Consider the following 15,700-nt stretch of genomic DNA (forward strand, 5'->3'; position numbering starts at 1 on the left):
CAAAAGGAAAAGCTGCAAACTATTTCCTTTTACCATACAATTTCTGTTGTCTTCTCCTGTATCTAGCATCTAAGAGTGGGTCATCCACTCTGTCTTCTTCATACTCTGACTGGGACCACTCCCCCTTTGGTATATCAGCCCACTCTGGTGATCCCTCAGGTTCATCCAGGTCACTTTCTCCCTCACTCTCATTCTCTGCATCAGCTGGCAACCACACTGGCCCAGGGTATCCAGAGGGGCCTAACTCATCCTCCTCAGAATCTGATATTATTAGAGGTGGACAAGGAGCGCTCACAACAGCACCTATTGAAGGCAAGTTGCCTTCAGTGTGCCTTGAACCTGTGCGAGTTGTGGTTGCTTTTGCTGTGCCTTGCAATCAGCCATTGTTGTCATCCTGCTCAAAGTTCATTAATTCCCCTTGCTGTTGTCCTAACCAAAATCCCTTGACTCCCCTTGCTGTTATCCTGCCTGGAGTTCTTAGTTCATCTTGCTGAGTCAGAAACAGACTGTGTTTTTTCTTGCTCCCATTGTTTTCATCATGCCCAGTTGGCATTTTCTTGAAAGGCTGTTTGAAACTGGTTCTAAGGACTACACATGCAGTTGGGACTTGGGACTGGTGACTGAGATTGGTGGTGTGAAATAAGCATACTTAACTTTGCCCGTGCTATGTGTGCCTAAACTGGGACAGGACAGATAAGCATGCTCAAGGTCCCTGGTAAATCCCAAGAGAACATTTTTTTCTGTCATGGCAGAACAGCATTACCACAGAAATTAACCTTACCTCAATTCTATTGGCTTTTCATAAGATTTTTTAAAGCCTGGGGATCATGATGTGGTTTAGGCCATATTATGGTTGTTGTTGTTGTTGTTGTTGTTGTTGTTGTTATTATTATTATTATTATTATTATTATTATTATTATTATTAATTAGATTTATATGCCGCCCCTCTCCGTAGACTCGGGGCGGCGCACAGCAACAATAAAACAACATACAGTAACAAATCTAATAATTAAAAAACGAAAAACCCTTATTTAAAAATAAAACATACACACAAACATACCATGCATAAAACATATAGGCCAGGGGAGATGTCTCAATTTCCCCATGCCTGACGGCAGAGGTGGGTTTTAAGAAGTTTACGAAAGGCAAGGAGGGTGGGGGCAATCCTAATCTCCGAGGAGACCTGGTTCCAAAGGGTCGGGGCTGCCACAGAGAAGGTTCTTCCCCTGGGTCCCGCCAGCCGACATTGTTTAGTCGACGGGACCCGGAGAAGGCCAACTCTGTGGGACCTAACTGGTCGCTGAGATTCATGCGGCAGAAGGAGGTCCCAGAGATATTATAGTTATGTTGATCGTGCTGTTTTCTTTTATTTTGTATACTTTATTTGTTATTTACTGCTTAGTTATGATGTTTTAATCTCATTATTATTTCCTTTCAGCTACAAAGTCATATTTTTAACATGGGTGGCCATGCAGTGTACTGTAAACTGAATACATAAAATGTATAATTATTTGATTTATTAATGCACATGTAATCCCCAGATCCTTTTGTGAGCAACCATCCTTAGATTACTATTTTTTAAAAAGATGTGAAACAAACCTACCTACCATTTTAGTTTCTTCACTATTAATCAAAAATTCTGATATCACTTCAGCCCCAATCATGTCTTTTCCACATGTTTCCTAGAAAAAAAAGAGGTACTTATTTCTCACAATGATTTTTTGCCAATAATACTTTTCAAAAACACTGCATTTGTTTTCATGGTCAACATTTTTTGATGAAAGAAACATACTCCTAAATGTTCTAGATATACAATCATATGAACACGAGACCCCAGTTTAATACCGCAAGATTACAAACCGGTGAATTGGCCCCTGACATGCACTCTAATCTCTCGGATACAGTTTTGATTGTTTTCATTTCCTAAGAGCGAAATATGATAATGTGCTTTGTTTTGCATTATTCCTAGTTTTCAACATTATTTTTTTATAACAGGTGAGAACAGAAACCCAAACAAACAACCATAAAAATGTTTTTCTAAACAAGTGCCCATGGACTAACACTAGTTTAGGGTCAGTGTGAAATGTTTCATTTTTGTTACTTTACACGGAAGCTCTGAATCATCTTGTTGCTATGCAAAGGAGGAAACGAAATGTTTGAGCACCGAGAAAAACTATGATTGAAATGTTAAACTCTACTTTAATATCACAATTTAATGCCATCATTATCTAAAAATTAAAAGAAAATCAACCTAATAAAATATGGAATCGTAATTCTAATTAATTGTAATTTCTAGTATATTAAAAATCCTTGCTATAGACAATTTCTAATTACTTACAAATTCCTTTGTTTCTCCATTATTCTTTGAATTGAAATCCTTTGGTTGGAATTTCCAAAGTAATGATAGATCGCTTAATAAAAGTGGAACTTTCAGTGGATTTCTAAAAGCTACTTCTACTGTTATTGGTTCTATTAAAAGGAAAAAGTATACATATTTTTAGAAAGTGTTTAAATATGATTTTAATAAACCATTTGTAAAGTTTAAATTAAAATTGCCATTATTAAAATAATGTTATATCATATATCCCTTATCTATACATCTTCATTTACCTTCTACTACAGCAAGTGGAAATCTAGAATTATCCGTATATCTGTTCAAACAATACTGTGTTGCCTGGAAATTAGGAAGTGGTGTGCCTCTGTTAACTGTAGACACAACTTGCTCTTCAAGTTCTTTCCATTGTTGTGAAAATTCTGAAACATATTCCTGATCAAGGCTTATATGTGTTGCTGCCTGTTTTTCACCTAGATGTCAGTATTGAAATAAAAATTAAAAAGTTTTATTTTTATGTCATAATTTACCTGTTGTTTTTTCCATATGATGTGCTTTTTTTAAAAAAGGACATATTATTCCTATTTTATATCTTTTAATGTATTATTATCAGGAAAGAAGCAGAAGTCCATAATTCAAGTCACTGACTAGTACAGGAAATAAAACAACTACGTGAACAGGGAATCTAAGGAGATAATGAAAAAGCCTGGAGTTTTAAAAAATAAACAGCTAATAAAGAGGCTAAGTCATTTGCATGCTGATCTTAGCATCTTTTTCTTTTAATAGATATTGGAGCCCCCCCCCCGACTGTAGTGCTAAAATTTGGGAGAAAGCTCATGACCATAGGAACATTACTTTACTTTTTTTTTCATAAAACAAGAATTAAAATGAGCATATTATATCTCCAATATTATTACAGTAATCCCTCGTTTTTCACGGGGTATGCGTTCCAAGACCACCCGTGAAAAACGAATTTCCGTGAAGTAGAGGAAATATATTTTTTTATGTATTTAATGAGTATTTGGACTTTTAAAACCCACCCATTGCATTAAACAGTCATTCTATAATGTTTCTCAGCTGGAACTACATGTGATATCCTACCAGTTTCTTTAATAGAGCACAATAGTACTGTAGAAGAATTTTATGAATTTTTGATGGATTTAAAATTTTCAATGTATTTAATGGATTAAAGCTCCTTTTGAAAACTCGTGAAGTAGCGAATCTGCAAAAGATGAACCGCGAAGTAGCGAGGGATTACTGTATACAAATTTGGTTTCCCCCCACCTAAAAAAAGCAATAGCAACTACAAAACAGAACTCTGAATTTTCTCAAAACAGGAGTGAAAAAGAAGAAAAATTCTGCTCATGCTCCTCCCTTTGACATGAATTTTATCACCATCATATTTCTCGCCATTTATATGCCAGTTAAAAGGGTACCTACCTCCTTTTAAATTTTAAATTTGTTTGATTTAGCTGGAGCACATCCAAAAATAAATATTCTATGATACAAAATATAACTTGAGCTATATACAGTGATCCCTCGAGTACCGCGAGGGTTACGTTCCAAGACCCCTCGCGATACTCGATTTTTCGCGATATAGTGGTGCGGAAGTAAAAACACCATCTGCGCATGCGCGCCCTTTTTCCATGGCCGCGCATGCGCAGATGGTGGAGTTTGCGTGGGCAGCGGGGAAGACCCAGGGAAGGTTTCTTCAGCCGCCCAGCAGCTGATCTGCTCGGCAGCGCCGCAGCAGCGAGGAGCCGAAGATCGGGGTTTCCCCTTTGCGTGGGCGGCGGGGAAGACCCAGGGAAGGTTTCTTCGGCCGCCCAGCAGCTGATCTGCTCGGCAGCGCCGCAGCAGCGAGGAGCCGAAGATCGGGGTTTCCCCACCGCCCACGCAAAGGGGAAACCCCGATCTTCGGCTCCTCACTGCTGTGGCGCTGCCGAGCAGATCAGCTGCTGGGCGGCCGAAGAAACCTTCCCTGGGTCTTCCCCACCACCCACGCAAAGGGGAAACCCCGATCTTCGGCTCCTCGCTGCTCGCCCGCCCGCTGCTCGCCCACCCGCCCGCCGCCCGAGAGCAAGAGGGGGAGAGATAGAGAAAGAGAGAGAAGGAAAGAAAGAGATGAGAGAGGGAGGGAAAGAGTGTGAGAGAGGAAGAAGCAAGAGAGAGAAAGAGAGAGAGAAAGAAAGATGAGAAAGGAAGAGAGTGACGTCATCGGGTGGGGAAAAATCGCGATATAGCGTTTCGCGAAGATCGAGATCGCGAAAATCGAGGGATCACTGTATCCTGCAAAATTAGAAGTCATGTTCTGAAAAAGTAAAGGGAATTGCACTCTTTCAGCCCACAGTGGAAATAACATTAAATGTTAATGACATCCACATTATATATAAAAAATGAAAATTTAGAAAAATACACAGCAGAGAAAAGTGGTGGTTAAGAGCCATTCCTAGGCTCATAGTTTCCTAATCCTCTATTTGCAGGAATTTTATATGGTGGATATTAAAAAATAATGATCCCAAACTGCAAGATGTACCACATAAAGTATATTTTATTTTATTCTCTCTGAAACATTAATTTTACAGTCTTTTACATAAAAACTTAAGATTCGTACAACTGAAAAAAAGGACAATGACCTTCTGCTGGCCGTCTGTCATGTCCGAAGAATACACGTGTTTCAGAATTGTTAATATAGGGTAAAGGAAGTTGTGGCAAAGGACCATCAGGTGACAACTGACTTATATTCTGTAAAAACAAAAAAAGAAACGTCATCCACGCTTAGCAAGTAAAAGCTGTGCATCTTTTGAATAAAAAAATAATAATACTGGGTATCTAATCCATCTCTTGATGAAAAGTTGTCAGGTCGCAACATAATTGGGGATATTATTAACTGTATTTGTCTATTTTATGTATTACATTTTAGTTGCTCTACAGAAATTAATTTGACTGAGGGACAATATAGGATTGTATTCTGTCATAACTAGAGAGGAGATTCCAACTTCCATTTTTTAAAGGCATCGAATATCTTGAACTAGAATAAAATCTAATATTCTCAGTAAGTCCTCAAAGCAACAAAAATGTGTTCCAAATGGAATTTACTTATTTTAACTAAAAAGGCAAAACCTCAAATCTTAGTGCAAAATATTTTAATGGCAAGCTCTCAAATTAAGATTCTACTGAGAGCAAAACTGGTGACTTACCTTATAAACATAAAGATATTCTCGGAGGAAGGCTCCTTGCTGAACAGCAGTTTGCTTGCTATCATTGATTAAAATATGCCTGAAGGCTGCTATAGCATTATCAAGTTGCCGAAGGGTAAAAGACTGGCGGCCAATTGTGAAATTGATATGGTCTTCAGCAAGGGACCACCCTTTTCCTTTATAAACTTGCATTGCTTGACAGTAGCATCGTAGAGCATGTTTTTTCTGTAAGCATTTAAAATGTAAAAAGAATTATGCATGTCATAAATTGAAAGCATATTATTTTAAAAACCCCAAAAGGTATTTTAATGAAGAATCTTTAGTGAAGAAACAAATCTGCAAAGTTCAGTTTCACTTGATTTCTCATTATTTGAAGCCCATTTTGTTTAGTCTTCAGATCATTATTCTTTTTCTTAATGTCTACATGGAAATGTTTGTTTATGTTTATGTTTATGTTTATGTTTATTTAGATTTGTATGCCGCCCCTCTCCGCAGACTCGGGGCGGCTCACAACAAAGTGGGGAAAAAAACAGTTTACAACAAATCTAAATTTCTACTAAAAACATTTAAATATGTACATATCTATTTATACATTTCTTGAAATATGTCTAGGCATGCAATATATTTTTGTGCTCTTTTTCCTGAGACATAGCATTTGTGTGGAGTACCTCATATATACAGTGATCCCCCGGGTATCGCGACCCCGATCATTGCGAAACGGCTATATCGCGAGTTTTCAACCCGGAAGTAACACCATCTGCACGCATGCGTAGATGGTGGAGTTTGCGTTCCGGCAGATCAGCTGCTGGGCGGCCGAAGGAACGTTCCCTGGGTCTTCCCGCCGGCATGGGGGGCTTCCTAGCACCCCCCAAACCCGGGTTGAGGGCTGGGGGGGGTGCTAGGAAGCTCCCCATGATGGCGGAGACCTGTTAAAACACTCGCGCGGCTTCCAAACTGAGTCCTGAAGCCAAGCGCAGAAGTTCGCCTTTGGCGCTTGGCTTCAGGACTCGGTTTGGAAGCCGCGCGAGTGTTTTAAAAGGTCTCCGCCAACAATGGGAGCTTCCTAGCACCCCCCAAACCCGGGTTGGGGGCTCGGGGGGGGTGCTAGGAAGCTCCCCATGATGGCGGAGACCTGTTAAAACACTCGCGCGGCTTCCAAACCGAGTCATGAAGCCAAGCGCCAAAGGCGAACTTCTGCGCTTGGCTTCAGGACTCGGTTTGGAAGCCGCGCGAGTGTTTTAAAAGGTCTCCGCCAACAATGGGAGCTTCCTAGCACCCCCCCCCCGAGCCCCCAACCCGGGTTTGGGGGGTGCTAGGAAGCTCCCATTGTTGGCGGAGACCTTTTAAAACACTCGCGCGGCTTCCAGGACTCGGTTTGGAAGCCGCGCGAGTGTTTTAAAAGGTCTCCGCCAACAATGGGAGCTTCCTAGCACACCCCCCCGAGCCCCCAACCCGGGTTTGGGGGGTGCTAGGAAGCTCCCATTGTTGGCGGAGACCTTTTAAAACACTCGCGCGGCTTCCAAACCGAGTCCTGAAGCCAAGCGCCAAAGGCGAACTTCTGCGCTTGGCTTCAGGACTCGGTTTGGAAGCCGCGCGAGTGTTTTAAAAGGTCTCCGCCAACAATGGGAGCTTCCTAGCACCCCCCCCGAGCCCCCAACCCGGGTTTGGGGGGTGCTAGGAAGCTCCCATTGTTGGCGGAGACCTTTTAAAACACTCGCGCGGCTTCAGGACTCGGTTTGGAAGCCGCGCGAGTGTTTTAAAAGGTCTCCGCCAACAATGGGAGCTTCCTAGCACCCCCCCCCGAGCCCCCAACCCGGGTTTGGGGGGTGCTAGGAAGCTCCCATTGTTGGCGGAGACCTTTTAAAACACTCGCGCGGCTTCCAGGACTCGGTTTGGAAGCCGCGCGAGTGTTTTAAAAGGTCTCCGCCAACAATGGGAGCTTCCTAGCACCCCCCCGAGCCCCCAACCCGGGTTTGGGGGGTGCTAGGAAGCTCCCATTGTTGGCGGAGACCTTTTAAAACACTCGCGCGGCTTCCAAACCGAGTCCTGAAGCCAAGCGCCAAAGGCGAACTTCTGCGCTTGGCTTCAGGACTCGGTTTGGAAGCCGCGCGAGTGTTTTAACAGGTCTCCGCCATCATGGGGAGCTTCCTAGCACCCCCCCCGAGCCCCCAACCCGGGTTTGGGGGGTGCTAGGAAGCTCCCATTGTTGGCGGAGACCTTTTAAAACACTCGCGCGGCTTCCAAACCGAGTCCTGAAGCCAAGCGCTTTTAAAGCCAAGCGCTTTTAAAACACCCGCGCGACTTTCCAATGAGTCCCGAAGACAAACGCGTTGTCTTCGGGACTCATTGGAAAGTCGCGCGGGTGTTTTAAAACATTCCCGCCGACATGGGAGGCTCGCTAGCACACCCCCGAGCCCCCAACCCGGGTTTGGGGGGTGCTAGGAAGCTCCCATTGTTGGCGGAGACCTTTTAAAACACTCGCGCGGCTTCCAAACCGAGTCCTGAAGCCGCGCGAGTGTTTTAAAAGGTCTCCGCCAACAATGGGAGCTTCCTAGCACCCCCCAAACCCGGGTTGGGGGCTCGGGGGGGGTGCTAGGAAGCTCCCATTGTTGGCGGAGACCTTTTAAAACACTCGCGCGGCTTCCAAACCGAGTCCTGGAAGCCGCTCGGTTTGGAAGCCGCGCGAGTGTTTTAAAAGGTCTCCGCCAACAATGGGAGCTTCCTAGCACCCCCCCCGAGCCCCCAACCCGGGTTTGCGGGGTGCTAGGAAGCTCCCATTGTTGGCGGAGACCTTTTAAAACACTCGCGCGGCTTCAGGACTCGGTTTGGAAGCCGCGCGAGTGTTTTAAAAGGTCTCCGCCAACAATGGGAGCTTCCTAGCACCCCCCAAACCCGGGTTGGGGGCTCGGGGGTGTGCTAGCGAGCCTCCCATGTCGGCGGGGATGTTTTAAAACACCCGCGCGACTTTCCAATGAGTCCCGAAGACAACGCGTTTGTCTTCGGGACTCATTGGAAAGTCGCGCGGGTGTTTTAAAACATCCCCGCCGACATGGGAGGCTCGCTAGCACACCCCCGAACCCCCAACCCGGGTTTGGGGGTGTGCTAGCAAGCCCCTCATGTCGGCGGGGATGTTTTAAAACACCCGCGCCGCCCCCAATCTTAGGCTCCTCGCTAGCGCTGCGGAAGTAAAAACACCCTCTGCACATGCGCAGATGGTGTTTTTACTTCCGCAGCGCTACTTCGCGAAAACCCGCTCGTTGCGGGGGGTCCTGGAACGGAACCCTCGCAAAGAGCGGGGGATCACTGTATATAGTTGCCACAATCATTTTCATGCAACCAGTCTGGGGTCCTCCTGGGGCCTGAGGCCAGCAGCCGCAGAGGTGAAGGTGGCCTGCAGTTCAGTGCACCTCTGGCGTAGAGGAGGCGGGGCAATCTCAGTGAGGGGAAGGAAACTTGCACAGGGCCCCCAAAGTTAACAATTAGAGCTGGGGATAACAGAATCAAGAGTTGAGGCCCCGCTGCCTGAGGGCCCAGCCACTGGAGCCAGAACACTCTCATCTACCTCTGGGGATGTAGTTGTAGGAGTGTGACCTCCTGGCCACAGTTTTGTCATATCTTATCTAACACCCCATGATGTAGTTGTTGATAAATTTGGAAGATCTGGAAGATGAAGAGGGCGTTTCCAAGCCCTTGGATGATCTCTGAAAAATAGCTGGGATCAAAGGGACCCCTTGCCAGCCAGTAGTCAGTCTGGATCAGAGCCGTGATCCTCGGCACTGAGAAAGCCTTGCCCACAGGTTGCTGCTTTTGGATCACTCAACTAAGCAAGCAGCAATTCAAAGTTTTTTTCCTCACTATAAAGCTGTGAGGCAGCTCGAGCCGCAGTTCGGCTGCAATGGAAATTCTAATGTTAGCAACTGTCTCTGCTGTAACTGAGGTCAAGCTAATCTAAGAAGAATAGCAATAATAATAAAAAGTAGAAAAACCTCACAGTGGATACAGCAACCAATTTAGGAGGAATGGAGTGGCACAACCATCCTCGTTGAACAACTGAGTGATAAAGCTGCCAAGCATAGCAACCAAGGGCGGTACCTAAACAGCTTTGACAGACTCAGTCCAATCAGAGAGCAGATGGATTTAACCCATTCCTAGATGCTATATCCACTATGAGGGAGAATATGACATTCCAAGTTTTACAAGAGTTATATAAAGAAGAATTTCAAAATATTATGCCAATATATTAATTTAAGTCCTTCCATTATCAGCTTGTGAAAATGATACAGAATTAATTCTCTGCTATGAATCACTTATATAATTCTCTCTTCAAAGATTTGTCGAACTTCATTCTCTTTTTTTCTGGTTTGACTCGTCTAAAACCTTTAAGGACTTTAGAACTTGGTATGCTATAAAGTTTTGCTATGATTATCTATATTTAGCTAATATTTCAGACTGATTTGAATTATATAAATTAGAGACATGCCAGAATAGGGGCTGGGATGAATTTTTCCTTGCAATCCGTGGGTCGTTTTGTTCCTCCCTCACAAAAACAGACAGGCAATAATGTATAACATTAACTTGTTTAACAAAAATTGAAACAAATCAATCAAATTGTGATAATTTCTTTTGTTATCTGCCAAACTTACCTGTCCTGCTTTACTATATCTATGTCCAGCCAGTATCATATGAAAGGCAAATTTTCTAACCATAGGATTTTTCATGTTTATAAAACAATGTGCAGCTTGTTCCAGCAGCAGTGCACTTCGAAGATCTGAATCCTATTAGAAAGAGTGAATAATGAGACAACTGGCAACTATTTTTAACACTAGTTCTGAAGACCAAAGCTATGCAAACCCCCATTATATTGCTATTGCAGTAAAACAGTGTCTGTTTATACATAATAACAAACACTGAATAAATAAATAACTTGTCTACCGTCCCTGTCCTAAAGTCCCCATGTATTTCGTAAAATATCATATACTCAAAACCATGCTTGCACTTTTATATATGCACTTTAATGTTTATACTTTGTTTGTATTCATACACACGCTTGATAAAATAAAATAAATAAAATGTGCATCAATAACAATGAATTACTTTATTGTTACCCAGTAATAATTTAGCAGAATATGTTTCAATATATTTAATACACTATCTAATCTTCCAGCAACTCCAGCTCACATTTCTAACACTCACCGTGCCCATCCAAGCGCTCTGCTGCAATTTTTTTTCCACAGAAAAATTTAAAAACAAGAAGGTAAGCTTTAAAATATTTCAATTAAACAAAAAGAAAATGAAGACTGGGAAAAACTGAATATTACAAATCTAACTCTGACTATAATTTTGAAATCCTCATTAACATCTGATTTAAAACTATACGTAATATATAACTGAGATATCAATTAAATGATTTCAAAATGTTTCTAAACAATTTAAATGCCCTGTATCGAAACACTTATATTCATTATTTTTCCTTTTAATTAGCTTATGATTTCTAGGCAGATTTTTTTTTACTCTGCTACTATCTGAACATGCATGATTTTAAAAGGCATAAAATGTGAAGTTTCAAATTTTCAGCATCTATATGGCATCTATTGTCTGTTTATTTGAACATGTTTTCTTTTTTCAGATAAAAATTGCATGAATTAGGCGTTGATTACTTACCTGAACGCCTCTTCTCGTACGCTGAGCGGGTACAGCAGTCATGTGGGCTCCACGCTGTCCAATCCGCATAGGACCGAGCCTTGTCTTTAAAAAGATTGCTGGATGTGCCCCTTCCCCAGAATTCGCGAATCCGTACACTTAGGCTCGAAAAAGTGGTGGCTCAAATGATGCTCTACTCTCTTAATTAGGAAAAACAGGTTAAAAGGTATAACCATAGTTAGAAAGAAACCTAGGGAGGGAAGTGACTGCTGTACCCGCTCAGCGTATGAGAATAGGCGTTCAGGTAAGCAATCAATGCCTATTCTCCGTAATGAAAGAGCGGGTCCAGCAGTCACATGGGACATACCCAACAGATGTGTCCCTAGGGAGGGATTAGTTGGCTATCATGAGAGATAACGGATTGGAGGACTCTTCTGCCAAAGGCAGCATCCGCTGAAGCGTAAGAGCGTAAGAGTCAATTTTATAATGCCTTATGAAGGAATTTGGTGAGGCTCAAGTGGCCGCTTTGCAGACTTCTTCCATAGGAGCCTAAGTTGCCCATGCGGCTGACGTGGTTGCATTTCTTGTGGTATGTATGTATGTATGTATGTATGTATGTATGTATGTATGTATTTATTTATTTATTTATTTATTTATTTATTAGATTTGTATGCCGCTCCTCTCCGAAGACTCGGGGTGGCTCACAACAACAGAACAATACAAATCCAATAGTTAAAAACAATTTAAAAGCCTTAATATAAAAAACAACCATACGTCTCATACAAACCATATGCTTGTGTGTGCCATGATATCTCTTGGTATGCTGAGGGAAGCTGACTCGTATGCTTTCAAGATTGTCCCTCGAATCAAATGGCCTAATACAGTTGACAAATAAGGCTTTGGACCTACGAAAAGGTCTAGTTCATTGGATGTAAATCCGCAGAGCTCTAGTGTGTGCCATCTGATGGAAAGATGATGGTTCTGGTTGGAACAGAAGGAGGGCAATACAATGTCTTGGGATCTGTGGAACAGGGAGCTGACCTTTGGCAGAAAGGTGGGGTCCAGACGGAGGACTATTTTGTCCGTATGAAACTGGCATAAGTCTTGACGGATGGAAAGGGCCGCCAGTTCTGAGATGCGTTGGGCAGACGTAATTGGCACGAGAAAGGCTACCTTGTAAGATAGGTACTTGAAGGACAATGACATTAAGGGTTTGTATGGAGCTTGAGTAATGCAGAACCCAAGGTAGGTCCCAGGACGGATAACTATGTACAGTAGGAGGCCTGAGGTTTGAGATGCCTCTTAGTAATTCTTGTATCTCAGGGAAGAAACGAAGTGCTTGTCTGCGGGGTCCTGCCAAGACCGAAGATAAGGCTACTAGATTACGCCGAATGGTGTTGACTGAGAGGCCTTGATGAAAATCTTTCATGAGGGAGGATATGATTCTGTGAATGGGAATGCACAGGGGGGAGAGACCTTCCTGCGTACACCACTGGTGAAATTTAGACCAGGTATGTTTGTAGATCCTACACTCTGCTACTGCAGAGTGTAGGATTTTCACCGATTCATCTGCTCTGGGAAAAACAAGAAGACCTTCATAAGATGGAGAAACCTTATATAATTTCTTGTCTTTAGAGGTGGGGTTAGATCCCAAAGTTGGGTGGTCCTACTGTTTAAGCAGAGCATCCTTGAACAGCTTAGGCATGCGGATGACCTCAGTATCCTCTTGCTCCTGCATGAAGAATGGAAGATTCTCTTCTTGAGTAGCAGTAGGAGAGTCAGCAGGTTTGTCCTGACCAGCAAGGCCTGTGGCTGCTCTTGCCTTGAATAGAAGGGACTTGAACAGTTGAAAGGGGAAAATGGTGGCAGGAGAGGGAATCTTGTTTTCGGATTCCTCATCCTCTGACAGGCCTTGGAAAGGGTCATCACTGTCTTCTGCATCCTCGTCTTCTTCATTCTCATCTTGTGAGGAATCAGTCTGGTTCTTGGACTGGGACTCTGTAGGTTGAGGAGGAATCACGGGCCTAGGGGCACGTGGGGGGGGATGAGGCTGAGAGGGCGCATTGATAGCCGAGAGCAGAATACGTAGTTTGGAGCTCTGGAGAAAGGTTAGTAATAGGAGCAGGTAATAAAGGAGATACCCTAAAGGCCTGGGTTGGACCTGGCTTGGAGGGATCTTCCATCATGATATCTGGCTCACCTGGACCTAAGCCCATAAGTTAGGTTAGGGTCTGTTTAGGTTTGTCTCATCCAGGGAAAGCACAGGGACACCTGAGGGAGGCAGGCCAGAAGCCTCTGGAGGATCAGGAGGGCTAACGTGCACTTGGGCCTGAATTCTAAAATGTTTAGCTGACAGCTCATGAATTTTTTGAAGAGCTTGGTCCCGCCTCTTTTCAGCTCTAGTGGCCCTAGCCATGGGGGGAGCTACAAGTGAAGAGGAGGAGGAGTCCTGGGGGATGGTTTCAATTTCATCACCGGTAGGCCTACTGTCCAGGGGACCTTTAGAAGAAGTGCCTCTCTTGGGAATAGAGGAAGCCATGGCCTGAACAAATTACAGGAACAAGGCTTGAGCCAAAGGAGAAGAAGCTACTGTGAATAAGCAAAATTTCCAAGAGGAAGGAGGCCGAAGCTCCTAGGCCCAGGAGCGTCTGCAGCTCAAAGGCAATCTGGACAAATCCAAAGTTCGTGCCAATGAGTACAGATGGGCCAGGCCTCACTATGTAAAAGAAAACAAACCAAGGCACACTGATTTTTAGGCCTAGCCAGGGAGTAATAGCCTGAGGGTCTCACAACCTACTCCAGGCCACGCGGTGGACTTTATGGCACCAAACAGCTTGATCGTGGGTGAGCTGCAAGTGCCGAAATTACTGGGCACTGAGGGCCTTCGCGCCAAAGAAAAACGTTCCAATAGTTTGAATGGAGACAAGACAAAAGTCCAAGAGACTAACAAGAGAGCTTGTTATGTGTCCCACACCACCGGAGGAAAAAAAGGGCCACAATGATAATCTCCTAGCCGAGTAGATTTACTTGTAAATGCAATCCGGCAGAAGCGCGAGCAGGGCGATTGCGAAATTCACGGCTTTAGCCATGCCGCGGCTTCTCTCTTTTGGCGCAGAGTCCAGTAGAGCTGGCGTGAAGTCAAAGCTTCGAAGAAGAAAAGGCAATTGTAAACGATTTTACCTATCTGTTGAATTGAGAGAGAGAGAGAGAGAGAGAGAGAGAGAGAGAGAGAACGAAGAGGGAAGGTGTTTTTGAGAGGAGCTGAGCCACCACGCGTCCTGCCGGTAGGAGGACCGAGCAAATTCTGGGGAAGGGGCGGATCCAGCAATCTTTTTAAAGACAAGGCTCGGTCCTATGCGGATTGGACAGCGAGCAACCCACGTGACTGCTGGACCCGCTCTTTCAGTACGGAGCAGTACTATAAATTATTATAACTCTTTCAGTGAACTCTGTTAGACTGTTGCCAGTATGAAATAAAGGATTAATTTGCTAGCCATAACAGAGATGAATAATTTTCCTATAAACAAATAAATGTAATACAATGTACATGCAATTACACACAGGAAAGATATTATTTTAATCTTACAAATCTTTCCTTTAGATAGTGTTCCATCTACTTAAGAAATGCAAATTTTTAAAATCCCCCCCCCCCTCCCCTTTATTTGCAACATACAAAACCAAAGCAATTAAAACCTTATCTACCTCACTGGTTAAACGAATAAGGAGAGCAGCTGCCTCTGAATATTTGGCTTGGCTTTTCAGTATTTCAGCACTAAGGAGAACACATCTCTCTGCCAGTAACATATTCCTAGGAAACACAAAATAAATTATTTGGATATAATTTAATATCCCATGTATTGTACTCTTATAGAAACTACGCGGTGAATATTTTAATTAAACATAAACAATAAAAGTATTTTATTTTCTCCAATTTTCATTATGAAATAGTGAACAATTCTAAACACTGTAATAATACTCTTGCCATATATAATACTAAGGATTTAACCTAGTAAAATAATGATAACACTTATCAACTGTTGTACAACAGTGTAGTTATTTAAAATAAGAATTTGCCTTTGCCTTCAGGAAGGCAATAGGAAATTTGATTCCATTTAAAGAAAATAATTTTACAGTTTTTATTGTTGATATTTCACTAATTATGCATGCATCATTATGGAATACAGTGTTCCCTCAATTTCCACGGGGGATGCGTTCCAAGACCACCAGCGAAAGTTGAATTTCCGCGAAGTAGAAATGCGGAAGTAAATACACTATTTTTGGCTATGAACAGTATCACAAGCCTTCCCTTAACACTTTAAACCCCTAAATTGCAATTTCCCATTCCCTTAGCAACCATTTAGATTATTACTCACCAAGTTTCTTTATTAAAGTTTATTAAAAAAAATATTTATTAAAGGTGGACGAAGGTTTGGTGATGATATATGATGTCATTGGGCAGGAAAAACCATGGTATAGGGGAAAAAACGCAAAGTATTTTTTACTTAATATTTTTTGAAAAACCGTGGTA

At 43.0% G+C, this 15,700-nt stretch overlaps 1 protein-coding gene across 2 annotated transcripts in view; it reads right to left on the reverse strand.

Annotated features, from left to right (window-relative positions):
* TRAPPC8 (trafficking protein particle complex subunit 8) overlaps positions 1–15,700 on the reverse strand; it is a 91,560-nt gene that overhangs the window by 36,013 nt on the left and 39,847 nt on the right. For both annotated transcript variants that reach the window (XM_070747694.1, XM_070747693.1), the window contains 7 exons: positions 14,875–14,980; positions 10,176–10,307; positions 5,533–5,757; positions 4,969–5,077; positions 2,611–2,805; positions 2,339–2,469; positions 1,608–1,682 (listed from right to left, as the gene is read on the reverse strand). In XM_070747694.1, the coding sequence (XP_070603795.1) occupies positions 1,608–1,682; positions 2,339–2,469; positions 2,611–2,805; positions 4,969–5,077; positions 5,533–5,757; positions 10,176–10,307; positions 14,875–14,980 (973 nt within the window). The remainder of the gene's footprint in view (positions 1–1,607; positions 1,683–2,338; positions 2,470–2,610; positions 2,806–4,968; positions 5,078–5,532; positions 5,758–10,175; positions 10,308–14,874; positions 14,981–15,700) is intronic.

The sequence above is a fragment of the Erythrolamprus reginae genome, chromosome 3 (genome assembly GCF_031021105.1).
Source record: "Erythrolamprus reginae isolate rEryReg1 chromosome 3, rEryReg1.hap1, whole genome shotgun sequence".
Taxonomy (NCBI): domain Eukaryota; kingdom Metazoa; phylum Chordata; class Lepidosauria; order Squamata; family Dipsadidae; genus Erythrolamprus; species Erythrolamprus reginae.